Source organism: Argopecten irradians, chromosome 16 (genome assembly GCF_041381155.1).
Source record: "Argopecten irradians isolate NY chromosome 16, Ai_NY, whole genome shotgun sequence".
NCBI lineage: Eukaryota > Metazoa > Mollusca > Bivalvia > Pectinida > Pectinidae > Argopecten > Argopecten irradians.
The window spans coordinates 19,178,046-19,196,962 of NC_091149.1; the positions used below are offsets into that span (position 1 = coordinate 19,178,046).

General features: G+C 36.6%; 1 protein-coding gene and 1 long non-coding RNA gene across 2 annotated transcripts in view; both read right to left on the bottom strand.

The window, feature by feature from the left end:
- Window positions 1-1,579: 1,579 nt before the first annotated feature.
- LOC138310244 (uncharacterized) overlaps window positions 1,580-18,917 on the bottom strand; it is an 83,711-nt gene continuing 66,373 nt past the window's right edge. Inside the window, exons 3-4 of the long non-coding RNA XR_011206381.1 lie at window positions 2,103-2,391; window positions 1,580-1,718 (exon numbers count right to left, since the gene is read on the bottom strand). This is a non-coding gene — a long non-coding RNA (uncharacterized lncRNA). The remainder of the gene's footprint in view (window positions 1,719-2,102; window positions 2,392-18,917) is intronic.
- Window positions 5,395-18,917, bottom strand: part of LOC138310768 (sodium bicarbonate cotransporter 3-like) — a 49,526-nt gene continuing 36,003 nt past the window's right edge. The window contains exons 5-7 of the mRNA XM_069252103.1: window positions 15,234-15,372; window positions 14,674-14,834; window positions 5,395-5,594 (exon numbers count right to left, since the gene is read on the bottom strand). Of these exons, the coding sequence (XP_069108204.1) occupies window positions 5,395-5,594; window positions 14,674-14,834; window positions 15,234-15,372 (500 nt within the window). The remainder of the gene's footprint in view (window positions 5,595-14,673; window positions 14,835-15,233; window positions 15,373-18,917) is intronic.

Consider the following 18,917-nt stretch of genomic DNA (forward strand, 5'->3'; position numbering starts at 1 on the left):
AATGACCCAAGTCTCAAGTCCTCTCTCTAATTTACTTTTTTTTTTTTCTTATTAGGTCTTTTTTTCATACAAAAAATATATAGTACCATCAAATAAATACAAATTATAAACAAATATCGAAGGTTCCCAGCGTACCAGCAAAGAATTGCTCAAATAACATTCTCTCTATATTAACCCTAACATGTAAATAGTTCAAAAAATAAATAATTAATTATAAGAGAGTTGAAAAGTCAGGTACTAAAATAATTCAGTAAATCAAAACATGAGGTACATGACACCATGTACTGTTAAACCTTTATCAATCTTAACATGACAGGGCTGGTACTGTGAATGTACAGTATCGTCAGAGTTTCATCTTTACTAGGTATTAACAGTTATAGAGCTCATTCACGAATGATAGAATGAGTTAAATGGAAACAAATACAGAATCAAAAATGCACATCAACACTTATTTTTTTTTTTGGAAGGTGGCCTTATATGTACAAAATGTGTGGGATATGTCTATCACGTTGGCTGATGTTAATATAAGGAAGCAGAACAATGGAAAACTTCTCAAGCATTGACCCTCGGCCATTAAAACCTATGTGACAGTCAATCACATTTCTTTCAATGTGTTGACAAATAATCTATTTCACGCTAACAGTAAAAGACAAATATATAACAAAAACACTTATAATTTATTCATAGTTGTAATGAAGTTATTTTTATTCCGCAATGTTCCCATAAGATGTCTATACCATAGGTATAACAAACTGTTAATAGCGTGAATTTGCTGGTCCCCAAAGATTCACAATAACCATGTTTTACTGTATATATATATTTACAAACCACACCGACCCACTCCTTTTACACTCTATAAGAATATTTACATTTCAAAAGCATGTTATTCCTTAAATAAGCTTATTAGTGGAGTTATTTTGTGTTACAACAACTGTTGTGAGCAGTGCCACTTTCCACATCAAAGGGTAGCTCTGCCTCAACACTGGATATTTCATAACTTTGATTATATCGGTAAAAAATACATAAAGGTTAATACCAAATAATAGCTGAAAAACCAGTCAACTTAATCTCTTAATCTATAACCTTGTAGGTAATCCGATTTATCCTTAAAACTATGTGTATAATATTGGCTAATTAAGGGCCATAACTAGGTATAATATACCTAAACTTGAGTGAATTCTGGCTAATAAAGGGCCATAACTAGGTATAATATACCTAAACTTGAGTGAATTCTGGCTAATAAAGGGCTATAACTAGGTATAATATACCTAAACTTGAGAGAATTCTGGCTAATAAAGGGCCATAACTAGGTATAATATACCTAATCTTGAGTGAATTCTGGCTAATAAAGGGCCATAACTAGGTATAATATACCTAATCTTGAGTGAATTCTGGCTGAGAAAGGGTCATAACTAGGTATAATATACCTAAACTTGAGAGAATTCTGGCTAATAAAGGGCCATAACTAGGTATAATATACCTAATCTTGAGTGAATTCTGGCTGATAAAGGGTCCCTAACTATTTCATATACAAGTACAAGTGCTCTGATTTCAGCAGGGACATACCACTTACCATCAGAGGGTACGGAGGGAGTCGTGTGGGAACGTTCCAAGTTTGAACCTTCCCGTTTGTGATGTCGTCGATGTTTATGTCGATGACGATGACGTGTGTTTCGGCAGATGTAGACCTATGTAGACTTTGTCCTGTGACCTATGGTCTATAGAGCAAGGAAAGAAACAATAAAACAAGAGATGATGGTATTAGCATATTCAAGAGCTATTGATGCTGGAAACAATATAACAATAACAAAACAAATTAATTTTGTGAATGCATGAATTCATCATTTGCTAATTTGAAATGTTCAAAATCGATTTTAATTTAATTGCACCAAAAGAGCATCTACAGTATTGGGCTTCTTTTCAAATTTTCTCTTTACAAATTTTTTAACATTAATAAGAAATCAAACAAAAAAGAAATTATAGTTTTCATATTTTAAAATTTTTATCAATATTGTAAAATTTAAAATTATTGATTATTTTACTCAATTCCCACATCATGATCACCAATATTATATGGCTTGACTACAGTTAGAGTTATCTACCTTTGATGTCGGCATCACTTGGTATGTTGGTAGCCACGAAGGACCCCAAGTCCTTGATTGGCATCGTGCCATGCTGTGTATCCATGATGACAGATTAGCACTCGTGTAAAATATAATCTCGTCTTTTTTTAAATTTTCTGATTGCACGAATTCTTATGAAGTAACTCCTGGGCTGAATTATCACTTCTCTTCAACTAAAATATTCTTTGTAGAAAACAGTTTCTGGTTCACTTTCTTCCGATCTGTCTTCAGTGCTTATAACCATGGTAACTGTTATTGTTTAGTCAACCTACAACAGAAGATAGAAATAGAATCATGAGTATGATGATTGATAAATGATCAGGGTTACAGGGGTTCAATGTCCTTCGTTGATGACCCTATTGACTGATACACTTTGTTGATCAGCTTCATATTTTTATATTCAATGTCTTCAAATCTATCAAAATCATAGTTAGAAGTTGAAGATATTTGGTCAGTATGGATAGGTTCCCTGATTATACAGGTTTATAACAATTATGAAATAAGAAGGAACATGGTACAATTGTCTAGGAATATTCTATCTTCCCATACCACAGAGTTAGCTCCCTTGTGGGTAGGTATTTATTTTTACGTCATTATTTTGTGAGCGCAATTCATGCCATTTTTGCCGAAAAGTATGCGCTGGCAAACACATGACATCACAATCAATACCTACCCACAAGGGAGCTAACTCTGTAATTTGTTTAGACAAGGGCTGGATCTGTCTGATTATACTATATAGCCATACAATCTACTGTACCATAATTATGAGAAATTAATTGGTTACTTTACCTGTCTGGAGTAAGACTTACAATAAGTGTACTATTATAGTGTACTAGCTGGTCCTAATTATTAAGTGTCCTGATGTACACCGATTCTGACAAATCATAGTTAATCTACACCCCTTGTCTCTGGGCAGACTTGTTTATAACACATTCTGAAACCATGTGCAGTACACCCCCACACCTCTGGGGAGATATTAGTTAAGGTGGTATGTACTGCTGACTCACTTCCTATACGTTCCCCCTACTTACCTCCCCCTAATCTCCCCCTATACCTGTCATACACATGGCCCCTTGGGTTTCCAACTATTACAAACATTTTCTAATGTTATAAGGAATAACAATAGGATTATGAGTCTTGCAGAAACTATAGCCTTGACGATTTCGTACCTTTTTAATTTCCTTGAATCTTTTCATTACCGATAAAGAAAACAATTTAAATCTACAGAGAAATCATGTTGTATGTGATTATTAAGAGGTCCCTGAAGAAAGATCTCCATAGATACATTATTAATACAAAAATATCCATTTTCCACAAAAAAGTAAAGAAATAAAAAAAATATCTTTTAAAATTCCAGATAGCTACCTATTGGACATCTTCAGCTAATCTTTAAATTAGAAAATGAATTCATGAAACTAAGAAAGCATAAGAGCATTTTATACAGACATTTTCTTATGAAAAGAAATATCAAGCACTGCAAGCTTTGGCCCAATGGGCTGGGCTAGGTTACAATCACACAAGGACATTAACCCAATTAATCAAGCATTGTTCCATTATCATTTATGATAGATCAGACGAGACATTGATTTCCACTCTAGAATGTGATACCCAAACTATCAACGTCCACACATTGGCATGATGGATATAATATGTATTCACTATTTGTAATGGAAGAAACCCTATATATCTGTTGGCCCATCATAACTCTTGTAAGCTGTATGATCAAGATAGTGTCTTCATCGCCCAGCAGCGGAATCCTTAACCCCTACAAATCATGTGCTATTTAATTCAGAAACTGTTCTCAGTAATCAGGGCCTCAAATTCTGCCTGTCAATCACTGGAAACCTAAAACCACTATAGAACACAGGGAAGTGAACATTGGATCGGAGTTGGTCTGATAAAAATTCAAAATGCCTCTTTAATCATAATTCTCAGTTAAAAGTGAAATACAGTAAAGTCCATCAATCCACAAAATCTCAAATCTCAATAGCAGGAACTGTAGTTATTAACTTCTATTTCACCCCTGAAAATTCATAGTGAACTTTTCCTATTTTTGAATTGGAAGAGTTTAAAAGCGTCTTCAGGGGTGAACATTCATCTACAGGCCCTTCCATAGACTGGCCACCAGTCTCTAGAATATCAAAAAACATCACTCAAATATAGCTTGATGTTTTTGTCTCCACTACATGTCTTTTGCTTTTGTCTCCACTACATGTCTTTAAGTTTCAAACTAGTGGGATATAATCGTATTAGAATTCTGTTAGAAATTCTTAACAATTTTGGGTCTGGTGGCCAGTCTAGCCCAGTTTTACCTTGATACCACGATGCTGCCAGGTTATTTCTAGTTCTAAGCTTTACTCCTCTAATGGAAAATCTTCCTTAATTGTTTTGACTTTAGTTTTCACAACCCATGTTTTTCTAACCTTAATGAAATTCCTTAACATAAAACTTTCAACTGGAAAGCATTTACAATAAAACACTGTAATAACAAACCTCTCAGTACCCATGAAATTATTTTGTTATAAACAATGTACTTTATACATAAACGTCATATAGGAACTAAGAGTGAAGGGGAATGAAAAATACCGCCATGAATTTATTGTAAGCATGTTTGTTATAAACGTTTTTTAGATAGGAGATACATTCCAGTTTTTTTATCGGGTACTGATATGATGCAAACACAGATGCTTGATAATTAATAACAGATCTATTTTCTATGTATTCTTCACCTGGCTCTATTATTCTATTGAATTAAATTCAGGGGAGATAACCTAACAATCCCCAAATTTTTTACATTAATAATAAATGTTTTTATTTTATTCACAACGTATGTTTTAAAATTGTAGCAATTTTTCATTCAGATTTCAAACCAAATGTCAATTGGTTATTGAAAATAAGTAATTAAACTTTTTTTTTTTTTTTTTTTTTTTTTAAATGATTTTTTTTTTTTTAAATTTGATATTACAGTTCAAACTTCAATTTTGGAAAGTTAAATAAAACAAAATAATAATGACAATAAAAACACTATATATGTATATGGGGAAAAAATGAAGTAAAAAAAAATAAAATTGAGAACTAAAACTAAAATGGAGACTTACAAGAAAACTGAGAGAGCTGGGTTTAACTGAAGTGGTGTATGCATATATACATGCACGATACTGGAAGCCCACATCTAGGCCAGGGAGAAAATTTATTAAAAATTTATTTTATACCTTCTCCGGTGGGCTTGGGCTGTCGGACTCCTTACCATGGTTATTTTAGAGCACGCGGCTCAGAAATACTTCCTGCCTATCTCGACAACCGCAAAGGAACGTAATAAGGGGTAGATGGTATTTACTACCACCGTTTTTCGTCGTGTTTTATATTTCCTGTCGTAAAGATGTCGATGTCGTAGTAAGAGAATATCCCGTACGTCTTCTTTCAGTGGCTCTTCCAATTGTTTAGAGGCTACCATGTTATCCAGGAAGACATCTACAAAGCATACAAGATGGGAAGTTATTCGTTTAACAATTAAGCGGCTCTTCCATTTTTCTTTCAAAGAACACACAATTTCTCTTAACTAATTTCTGTCAGAAGGTGCTTTACTGTTGTGAATTTTGCATATTTTATTTTGCTCGATTTTAACTCTGCTTACTAGATTTATAACATCTTTGAATATAAACAGAGTAATCTGGCCCTTGCAGGTTTGCGAGCGTAATGTCATACTTATCAGAGAAAATGATGTTATTTTCGCTCACAAAATAAATGACGTCACCATGGATACCTACCCGCAAGGGAGGTAACTCTGTAAATATACAAAGACGGAATAGCCAACCAAAATTTGTACTTACAATATACCATTGCAATCTTAATTAATAATGAGGTGAACAACATCAGTATCTATGTTACTATGCAGATTAACATGAAAAACAACTTATTTTTCATGACAACTTCCTAACAACAAATCAATTTTGTTTATATTGAATTTACTGTACCTATACTCAAAACATTTTTGCCCAGATATTTTAACAACTTCAATTCATCCGTGATATAAGAAAATTTTGACCCGATTTTAGAAAATACGTTGTTTAAAAGTAATGAACCGTTTTTTAAAAAGTATGTTTTCCATCTGTTTTCGTACCATATAGCTGGGTCAAATTAACTATACAGTATTACATTCCACACCTACGACACACGGTAGAGAATATGTTCCATACCTATGATACACCGTAGAGAATATGTTCCATACCTACGACACACAGTAGAGAATATGTTCCATTCCATACCTATAGATACACAGTAGAGAATATGTTTCCATACCTACGACACACATAGAGAATATGTTCTCATACCTACGACACACGGTAGAGAATATATCCATACCATACCTGTTCCATACCTACGACACACACGTAGTAGAGAATATATTCCATACCTATGACACACGGTAGAGAATATGATTTCCATACCTAGACGAATATGTTTCCATACGACACACCGGTAGCAGAATATGTTCCATACCTACGACACACGGTAGAGAATATGTTCCATACCTATGACACACAGTAGAGAATATGTTCCATACCTATGACACACGGTAGAGAATATGTTCCATACCTACGACACACGGTAAAGAGAATATGTTCCATACCTACGACACACGGTAGAGAATATGTTCCATACCTATGACACACAGTAGAGAATATGTTCCATACCTATGACACACGGTAAGAGAATATGTTCCATACCTACGACACACGGTAGAGAATATGTTCCATACCTATGACACACGGTAGAGAATATGTTCCATACCTATGACACACAGTAGAGAATATGTTCCATACCTACGACACACGGTAGAGAATATGTTCCATACCTATGACACACGGTAGAGAATATGTTCCATACCTACGACACACAGGTAGAGAATATATTCCATACCTATGACACACAGTAGAGAATATGTTCCATACCTATGACACACGGTAGAGAATATGTTTCCATACCTATGACACACGGTAGAGAATATGTTCCATACCTATGACACACAGTAGAGAATATGTTCCATACCTACGACACACAGTTAGAGAATATGTTCCATACCTATGACACACGGTAGAGAATATGTCCATACCTATGACACAGACGGTAGAGAAATATATTCCATACCTATGACACACGGTAGAGAATATGTTCCATACCTACGACACACATGGTAGAGAATATATTCCATACCTACGACACACAGTAGAGAATATGTTCCATACCTATGACACACGGTAGAGAATATGTTCCATACCTATGACACACGGTAGAGAATATGTTCCATACCTATGACACACGGTAGAGAATATGTTCCATACCTACGACACACAGTAGAGAATATGTTCCATACCTATGACACACGGTAGAGAATATGTATTCCATACCTATGACACACGGTAGAGAATACGTTTCCATACCTATGACACACAGTAGAGAATATGTTCCATACCTGAACACACATGGTAGAGAATATGTATTCCATACCTACGACACACGTAGAGAATATGTTCCATACCTATGACACACACAGTAGAGAATATGTTCCATACCTATGACACACAGTAGAGAATATGTTCCATAACTACGACACACGATAGAGAATATGTTCCATACCTATGACACACGGTAGAGAATATGTTCCATACCTACGACACACGGTAAGAGAATATGTTCCATACCTATGACACACGGTAGAGAATATGTTCCATACCTATGACACACAGTAGAGAATATGTTCCATACCTACGACACACGGTAGAGAATATGTTCCATATGACACACAGTAGAGAATAAGTTCCCGGTAGAGATACCTATGACACACGGTAGAGAATATATTCCATAACCTATGACACACAGTAGAGAATATGTTCCATACCTACGACACACAGTAGAGAATATGTTTCATACCTACGACACACGGTAGAGAATATGTTTCCATACCTATGACACACGGTAAAGAATATATTCCATACCTACGACACACGGTAGAGAATATGTTCCCATACCTACGACACATGGTAGAGAATATGTTCCCATACCTACGACACACGGTAGTTAGAATATCTTCCATACCTATGACACACGGTAGAGAATATGTTCCATTACCTACGACACACAGTAGAGAATATGTTCCATACCTACACGGGTAGAGAATACAACTATGACACACGGTAGAGAATATGTTCCATACCTATGACACACGGTAGAGAATATGTTTCCATACCTACGACACACGGTAGAGAATATGTTTCCATACCTACGACACACACGGTAGAGAATATGTTCCATACCTATGACACACGGTAGAGATATCCATACCTACGACACCGGTAGAGAAATATGTTCCATACCTACGACACACGGTAGAGAATATGTTCCATACCTACGACACACAGTAGAGAATATGTTCCATACCTACGACACACGGTAGAGAATATGTTCCATAACCTACGACACAATAGAGAATAATGTTCCATCAACCTATGACACACGGTAGAGAATATGTTCCATACCTACGACACACGGTAGAGAATATGTTCCATACCTATGACACACAGTAGAGAATATGTTCCATACCTATGACACACGGTAGAGAGAATATGTTCCATACCTACGACACACGGTAGAGAATATGTTCCATACCTACGACACACAGGTAGAGAATATGTTCCATACCTATGGACACACGGTAGAGAATATGTTCCATACCTATGACACACGGTAGAGAATATGTTCCATACCTACGACACACAGTAGAGAATATGTTCCATACCTATGACACACGGTAGAGAATATGTTCCATACCACTGACGACACACGGTAGAGAATATGTTTCCATACCTACGACACACAGTAGAGAATATGTTCCATACCTATGGACACACGGTATAGAATATGTTCCATACCTACGACACACGGTAGAGAATATGTTCCATACCTATGACACACGGTAGAGAATATGTTCCATACCTATGACACATGGTAGAGAATATGTTCCATACCTATGACACACGGTAGAGAATATGTTCCCATACCTACGACACACGGTAGAGAATATGTCCATTCCTATGACACACGGTAGAGAATATATTCCATACCTACGACACACAGTAGAGAATATGTTCCATACCTATGACACACGGTAGAGAATATGTTCCATACCTACGACACACGGTAGAGAATATGTTCCATACCTATGACACACGGTAGAGAATATGTTCCATACCTACGACACACAGTAGAGAATATGTTCCATACCTATGACACACGGTAGAGAAATATGTTCCATACCTATGACACACGGTAGAGAATATGTTCCATACCTATACGACACACAGTAGAGAATATGTTCCATACCTATGACACACGGTAGAGAATATGTTCCATACCTATGACACACGGTAGAGAATATGTTTCCATACCTATGACACACAGTAGAGAATATGTTCCATACCATATGACACACACGGTAATGATCCACATGAACACACGGTAGAGAATACACACGTATGAATATGTTCCATACCTACGACACACGGTAGAGAATATGTTCCATACCTATGACACACGGTAGAGAATATGTTCCATACCTATGACACACACTCGGTAGAGAATATGTTCCATACCTACGACACACGGTAGAGAATAGTTCCATACCTATGACACACAGTGGTAGAGAATATGTTCCTATACCTACGACACACGGTAGAGAATATGTTCCATACCTATGACACACGGTAGAGAATATGTTCCATACGACACACGGTAGAGAATATATTCCATACCTACGGACACACAGTAGAGAATATGTTCCATACCTATGACACACGTAAGAGAATATGTTCCATACCTACGACACACGGTAGAGAATATGTTCCATACCTATGACACTCGGTAGAGAATATGGTTCCCATACCTAGAATAGTTAATATGTTCCATAACCTATGACATGTAGAGAATATGTTTCCATACCTACGACACACAGTAGAGAATATGTTCCATACCTTGAGACACACAGTAGAGAATATGTTCCATACCTATGACACACGGTAAGAATACATTCCATACCTATGACACACGTAGAGAATATGTTCCTATGACACACAGTAGAGAATATGTTCCATACCTACGACACACGGTAGAGAATATGTTCCATACCTATGACACACGGTAGAGAATATGTTCCATACCTATGACACACGGTAGAGAATATGTTCCATACCTACGGACACACAGTAGAGAATATGTTCCATACCTACGACACACGGTAGAGAATATTTCCATACCTATGACACACGGTAAGGAATATGTTCCACATACCTACGACACACAGTAGAGAATATGTTCCATACCTATGACACACGGTAGAGAATATGTTCCATACCTATGACACACGGTAGAGAATATGTTCCATACCTACGACACACGGTAGAGAATATGTTCCATACCTACGACACACAGTAGAGAATATGTTCCATACCTATACACACGGTAAGAATATATTTCCATACCTACGACACACGGTATGAGAATATGTTCCATACCTACGACACACGGTAGAGAATATGTTTTCCATACCTACGACACACAGTAGAGAATATGTTCCATACCTACGACACACGGTAGAGAATATGTTCCATACCTATGACACACGGTAGAGAATATGTTCCATACCTACGACACACGGTAGAGAATATGTTCCATACCTATGACACACGGTAGAGAATATGTTCCATACCTATGACACACACGGTAGAGAATATGTTCCATACCTATGACACACAGTAGAGAATATGTTCCATACCTACGACACACGGTAGAGAATATGTTCCATACCTATGACACACTCGGTAGAGAATATGTTCCATACCTATGACACACGGTAGAGAATATGTTCCATACCTACGACACACGGTAGAGAATATGTTCCATACCTACGACACACGGTAGAGAATATGTTCCATACCTACGACACACGGTAGAGAATATGTTCCATACCTACGACACACGGTAGAGAATATATTCCATACCTACGACACACGGTAGAGAATATGTTCCATACCTACGACACATGGTAGAGAATATGTTCCATACCTACGACACACGGTAGAGAATATGTTCCATACCTACGACACACGGTAGAGAATATGTTCCATACCTACGACACACGGTAGAGAATATGTTCCATACCTACGACACACAGTAGAGAATATGTTCCATACCTACAACACACAGTAGAGAATATGTTCCATACCTATGACACACGGTAGAGAATATGTTCCATACCTACGACACATGGTAGAGAATATGTTCCATACCTACGACACACGGTAGAGAATATATTCCATACCTATGACACACGGTAGAGAATATGTTCCATACCTACGACACACAGTAGAGAATATGTTCCATACCTATGACACATGGTAGAGAATATGTTCCATACCTACGACACATGGTAGAGAATATGTTCCATACCTATGACACACGGTAGAGAAATATGTTCCATACCTACGACACACCCAGGTAGAGAATATGTTTCCATACCTATGACACACAGTTGAGAATATGTTCCATACCTATGACACATGGTTGAGAATATGTTCCATACCTACGACACACGGTAAGAGAATATGTTCCATACCTACGACACATGGTAGAGAATATGTTCCATACCTATGACACACAGTAGAGAATATGTTCCATACCTATGACACACAGTAGAGAATATGTTCCATACCTATGACACACAGTAGAGAATATGTTCCATACCTACGGACACATGGTTGAGAATATGTTTCCATACCTACGACACACAGTAGAGAATATGTTCCATACCTACGACACACAGTAAAAGAATATGTTCCATACCTACGACACACAGTAGAGAATATGTTCCATACCTACGACACATGGTTGAGAATATGTTCAATACCTACGACACACAGTAGAGAATATGTTCCATACCTAGACACACAGTAGAGAATATGTTCCATACCTACGACACACGGTAGAGAATATGTTCCATACCTATACACAGTAGAGAATATGTTCCATACCTACGACACACACAGTAGAGAATATGTTCCATACCTACGACACACGGTAGAGAATATGAGTAGAGAATATGTTCCATACCTACGACACACGGTAGAGAATATGTTCCATACTATGACACACGGTAGAGAATATGTTCCATACCTACGACACACACGACACATGGTAGAGAATATGTTCCATACCTACGACACACGGTAGAGAATATGTTCCATACCTAGAGTAAGAATATGTTCCATACCTACGACACACAGTAGAGAATATGTTCCATACCTACGACAACACGGTAGAGAAATAGTTCCATACCTACGACACACGGTAGAGAATATGTTCCATACCTACGACACACGGTAGAGAATATGTTCCATACCTACGACACACGGTAGAGAATATGTTCCATACCTACGACACACGGTAGAGAATATATTCCATACCTACGACACACGGTAGAGAATATGTTCCATACCTACGACACATGTAGAGAATATGTTCCATACCTACGACACACAGTAGAGAATATGTTCCATACCTACACACACGGTAGAGAATATGTTCCATACCTACGACACATGGTGAGAAATATGTTCCATACCTACGACACACATGGTAGAGAATATGTTCCATACCTACACACACGGTAGAGAATATGTTCCATACCTACGACACACGGTAGAGAATATGTTCCATACCTACGACACACGGTAAGAATATGTTCCATACCTATATGAGAATATTCCATACCTACGACACACTGTAGAGAATATGTTCCATACCTACGACACATGGTAGAGAATATGTTCCATACCTACGACACATGGTAGAGAATATGTTCCATACCTACGACACATGATACACATGTAGAGAATATGTTCCATACCTACGACACATGGTAGAGAATATGTTCCATACCTACGACACACAGTAGAGAATATGTTCCATACCTATGACACAGGTAGAGAATATGTTCCATACCTACGACACATGGTAGAGAATATGTTCCATACCTACGACACATGGTAGAGAATATGTTCCATACCTATGACACATGGTAGAGAATATGTTCCATACCTACGACACATGTTGAGAATATTCCATACCTACGACACACAGTAGAGAATATGTTCCATACCTACGACACACAGTAGAGAATATGTTCCATACCTACGACACATGGTAGAGAATATGTTCCATACCTACGACACATGGTAGAGAATATGTTCCATACCTACGACACAGGTAGAGAATATGTTCCATACCTATGACACACAGTAGAGAATATGTTCCATACCTACGACACACGGTAGAGAATATGTTCCATACCTACGACACACGGTAGAGAATATGTTCCATACCTATGACACACGGTAGAGAATATGTTCCATACCTATGACACACGGTAGAGAATATGTTCCATACCTATGACACACGGTAGAGAATATGTTCCATACCTACGACACACGTAGAGAATATGTTCCATACCTATACACACAGTAGAGAATATGTTCCATACCTACGACACACGGTAGAGAATATGTTCCATACCTATGACACACGGTAGAGAATATGTTCCATACCTACGACACACGGTAGAGAATATGTTCCATACCTACGACACACGGTAGAGAATATGTTCCATACCTATGACACACGGTAGAGAATATGTTCCATACCTATGACACACGGTAGAGAATATGTTCCATACCTACGACACACAGTAGAGAATATGTTCCATACCTACGACACACAGTAGAGAATATGTTCCATACCTACGACACACGGTAGAGAATATGTTCCATACCTATGACACACGGTAGAGAATATGTTCCATACCTATGACACACGGTAGAGAATATGTTCCATACCTACGACACATGGTAGAGAATATGTTCCATACCTACGACACACGGTAGAGAATATGTTCCATACCTACGACACATGGTAGAGAATATGTTCCATACCTACGACACACGGTAGAGAATATGTTCCATACCTACGACACACGGTAGAGAATATGTTCCATACCTACGACGAACGACACGGTAGAGAATATGTTCCATACCTACGACACAGGTAGAGAATATGTTCCATACCTACGACACACGGTAGAGAATATGTTCCATACCTACGACACACGGTAGAGAATATGTTCCATACCTACGACACACAGTAGAGAATATGTTCCATACCTACGACACACAGTAGAGAATATGTTCCATACCTACGACACACAGTAGAGAATATGTTCCATACCTACGACATGTTGAGAATATGTCCATACCTACGACACATGGTAGAGAATATGTTCCATACCTACGACACACGGTAGAGAATATGTTCCATACCTATGACACACGGTAAGAGAATATGTTCCATACCTACGACACACTGTAGAGAATATGTTCCATACCTATGACACACAGTAGAGAATATGTTCCATACCTATGACACACGGTAGAAATATGTTCCATACCTACGACACACGGTAGAGAATCTGCTGCCATGTCTAATATCACCGTGCCCTGGAGGATGTTACATCGCAGCTCAAACAAGGAATGAAGAGACAGAGTAGCCACGTGGGGTTTAGACCATCGCTCGCCTCCCTCTTCTACATCCTCCTCAAACTTCACCCATCTGGCAATAAAAAGTAACTTCTCACTTAATATATACAGTAAAGCCTGTCTATAAAGGACACCTCCTAAAAAAAGTTTTTTTTGCCCCTATGGTGCCCTTCATAGACAATTTTGATAGTATAGTTTCACAAAATATATAAGATAAAGTATCATAAAGCAAGGAAGATAATTTCTCCTATACAAAGGAGAGGATTTCTCTAATACAAGCTCTAATACAAGGGAAATAATTTCTCTAATACAAGGAAGATAATTTCTCTAATACAAGGGATATAATTTCTCTATATAAGGGAGATAATTTCTCTAATACAAGCGAGATACATCCTTTAACACATGATCATTTTTTTTTTTTCTAATACAGGGGAGATAATTTCTCTGAACAAGGGAGATAATCCATAATCACCTGGCTGTTTCTTTCCATTCCACATCACCACCATCCTTGTAGAGGAGTTCGGCCATCTCACAGAAAACATCATGTGCTTTGTGTTCATCATCTTCTTCCTCTCCGAGCAGAAACTGGACTCTCTGGGCGGGTGAGGTTGCTATTAGGTGAAAAGAATATTTAAAACTCAAAATTTGCACATGGTAAAAACAAAAAGAACAAAATGGAAATTAAATCAAACGCCAAAATCTCAGATTTTCAGTCTCATATCAGGAAATCAGTTCAGATTTGTATGTTCATTCTTGTATTGTAACTGGGTGAGGTCAGTGTGCCGCCAGCCAGGATCTAACCAGTGACCCTGGACTCTAGCACAAAGCTGGTTTAGAAGAGGACTGTATCACTAAGTACACCATTTACTATTAAAACTTATTACACTATCAAGATTTTGTTATATTAACTTAAACAACAGCAGTCTATTCGAAAAGAAGTGAAATAGGTTATATACATTACCTGAACATGGCATTGTTTAAGACATTTCAATATTATGTAAAAATGTTGCATGCAAAGTGAAATCATTCTGGTATCAATTCACTACAAGCTACAGATACAATTATATTTTCTGAAATGAAAATCACTGCATTAAAACAACTGAAGCATCTGCTCGGACCGACACTAACTGGAGGCTGCACAAGGTCTTACAAGGGAAAACTTATTTAGCATGCATGCAGCAACAAATGCAATGGGCTGAAACAAATATTTTGTTTTTTATTTTTTATTATCGATGAAAGCATCCCTAATTGTACATAATACATGATATTTAAGTAAAATGTAAAATAAAATTCATCAATAATGCTAAACTAAATATATGTGTTTATTAATCTACAATTATTTTCTTCAAAAGAATTAAACATTTAGAACTCTACCAAATCATCATTTGACTGATAATTAAAATATTTGTAATATTTCTCTTAACGGTTCTTATTAATAAATCAACTAATTAACTAATTAATGGACCAGTATCACTTACTAATTAACTAGTTAATGAACAAGTATCACTTACTAATTATATATTGGTTTAATGTTGCCAAGATACACATTAAACTCTACAGTTGTTAAATTTTGCAGGCTTAACATATTTTGCAGATTTACTATAAGGAACTAATTTATGGAGGTGTTATTTTCGCAGATCACCTTTGTATCCTTTGAAGGCATCCATGTGATAGGGTACAATATGTAGAAACATGAATAAAAAATAATTGCCAGTTATTAAATGCTGCAACTCTTTACTCTGTGAAATTAGAATGGATGTTTAAGCAACTACCTGGTACACAGAATACACCTCACTACCTTTGAATGACAATATTAATTTTTATAAATATTTCATAAATAATTTTGAAAGTGATCATCAAAAAAGCTGGCCACAGTGTGAACTACAACCCTGCCTTAAGTTGGTCTTTATAGACATTCCATCCAAAACCAGAACAATAATTTAAATAAACCTTTTTATAAACATGCCACCTAAAGATCAACAGACTCCCTCTTATCATCTCCTGTTTTTGTGGCAGCTGGAATCTGTAGAAAATCTACAGAATGTAGCTACAACTCATGATCAGTTCGGTAATTAACTGGAAAAGATCACAAGTTTGAGAGAGGTGATGAAAAAATGCATGCCATTTCGTAATCTGAAAAGCTCCAGTGTTGCGCATTTGGTTACCATGATGAATTTCAACATCAGCAAAGTAAAGATTGTGTGAAAAGTATAAATTTTACACCATATAATCTGGGCTATTCTCACTGGACTGATCCATGCCAGGTGGAACATAGGAAATCTCTAGAATTCTAGGGAACTTCATATATTTATGGCATATGTTACTGATATATACTCACAAGTACAATGTACAACACTTTTATGGGTTTTTTTTGTGGTTTTTTTTTGTGTTTTTTTTTTTTAAATTATGACAAGACTTGAATTTCATTATTTCAAATTTTTTTGACTGGTGTATCTTAATTCTCAAGCTTTATACTTTAATTGAAGTAATGCAAGAACTTTACAAAATCATCATGTATTTGTAGATGACAGAGTTATCTGCCCTTGTGGTAGGTATTGATTATGACGTTTTGTATTTGGAAGTGTAACGTCATACGTTTCTGAGAAAACAACATTAATAACACTCACAAAATAATGACGTCACAATGGATACTTAACCGTAAGGGAGCTAACTCTGTAAAATGCAAAGACACAACATCAATGTACTTAGCTCAAACACCCTTCACATTCATAGCAGATGTACTGACAATGTTTGATAATTCTATAAATAATTAATTTAAGGACTTATGCACCAAAACTAAATCTGTACCTGATATCCTCCACAGATCTACAATTAAGTATATAGTACATATGTTATATAGAAAAATGTCTTTGTTAAGCATAAGAACTCTATGTTTATATTACTTGAATCTGCGATGAGTAAAAAGTGTTTTTATACTCCATCCATCATTGTTGTACAGGTGTACTATCGGAAAGGGAGATGACTCTATATATATGTAGGATTGACAGTCATCAAAGGGATATGCACCCTTGGGCAATATTTATTTCCCTACATTCCCCCCCCCCACAACTCCTGTGATGTATTTGAACTTTCAACTAATCACAGACACTGTTATTAACATGAGGTATAATAATACAATTAAATAACCATTCATTTTACGCTTAAGTGACAACATTTTATACTTTTCAGTGATGTGATCTAGATAGGCTACTATCCGTTTCAGTCCGACGTTCCTTTGGTGTGGGCGATGCTCCTATAGTGAGTTCTGTGCTTGGAGTTTATGATGGTAAGCAGATATGTTTCCCATTGGAAAATTCCGTGGAGTTATGGATGGTCCCCATTGGATAATCTCCATACCCTGTCTATAATCAATAGAATTCTGTTTGTTGTTGTCTACGATGACAGATTGCGAACGCTTCCATATAAATCACAAAATTATGTGTTTGACATTTTCCCCATCTTGTCTGACTGTTTTAGCCCGGTATCACTGTCTGTCTGAAAACTACTACACCAGACAAAGTTCTGCTAAATGTCTCGCTGTGCATAATTAAGTAATCTCTTAATCAGTACCACGACTCAGATCAAGATGTTAGAAAATCTTACATCAGTTTTTTCAGCTTTTCATCTATGATATGTTGAAAATCCAAAAGTTTTAAACCTCCAAATAGTTAGATATTAAAGATCAATTAGACCTCGTCTGGATGTTCGTTTTCAGATAGAAAGTATAATTAAAATTATTTTTTCTTAAAATTCAATCCTTAATTACCTTGACTTTCCAAACATTTGGGCCAGACAAGGTTGCAAGAGATATAATTAATGCGTTACTGATTTATGCTGGAGAAATCAGGTGTTTTAAGGTACTAAATCAAGTCGGAAAGATAATAGCTCAAATAAATGTAGGAGCACTATTATATGTATACTGAACTTAAAGACATGAACTCGGCAAAGACATCCCACATTTAATGTTAATTCAGTAATCTGAATTCAACATCCCGAAACAGATCAATGGGATCCCAAAACAATGTACATACCAGTGTAGTAAATAACTGAGACTCATAGGAACTTGACAGGGAGATAACTCTGCAGTAACTTAGATAATTGGAGCACTACATAGATCTAGGTTAAAATACACAGATCTAGGTTATGATAGACCATT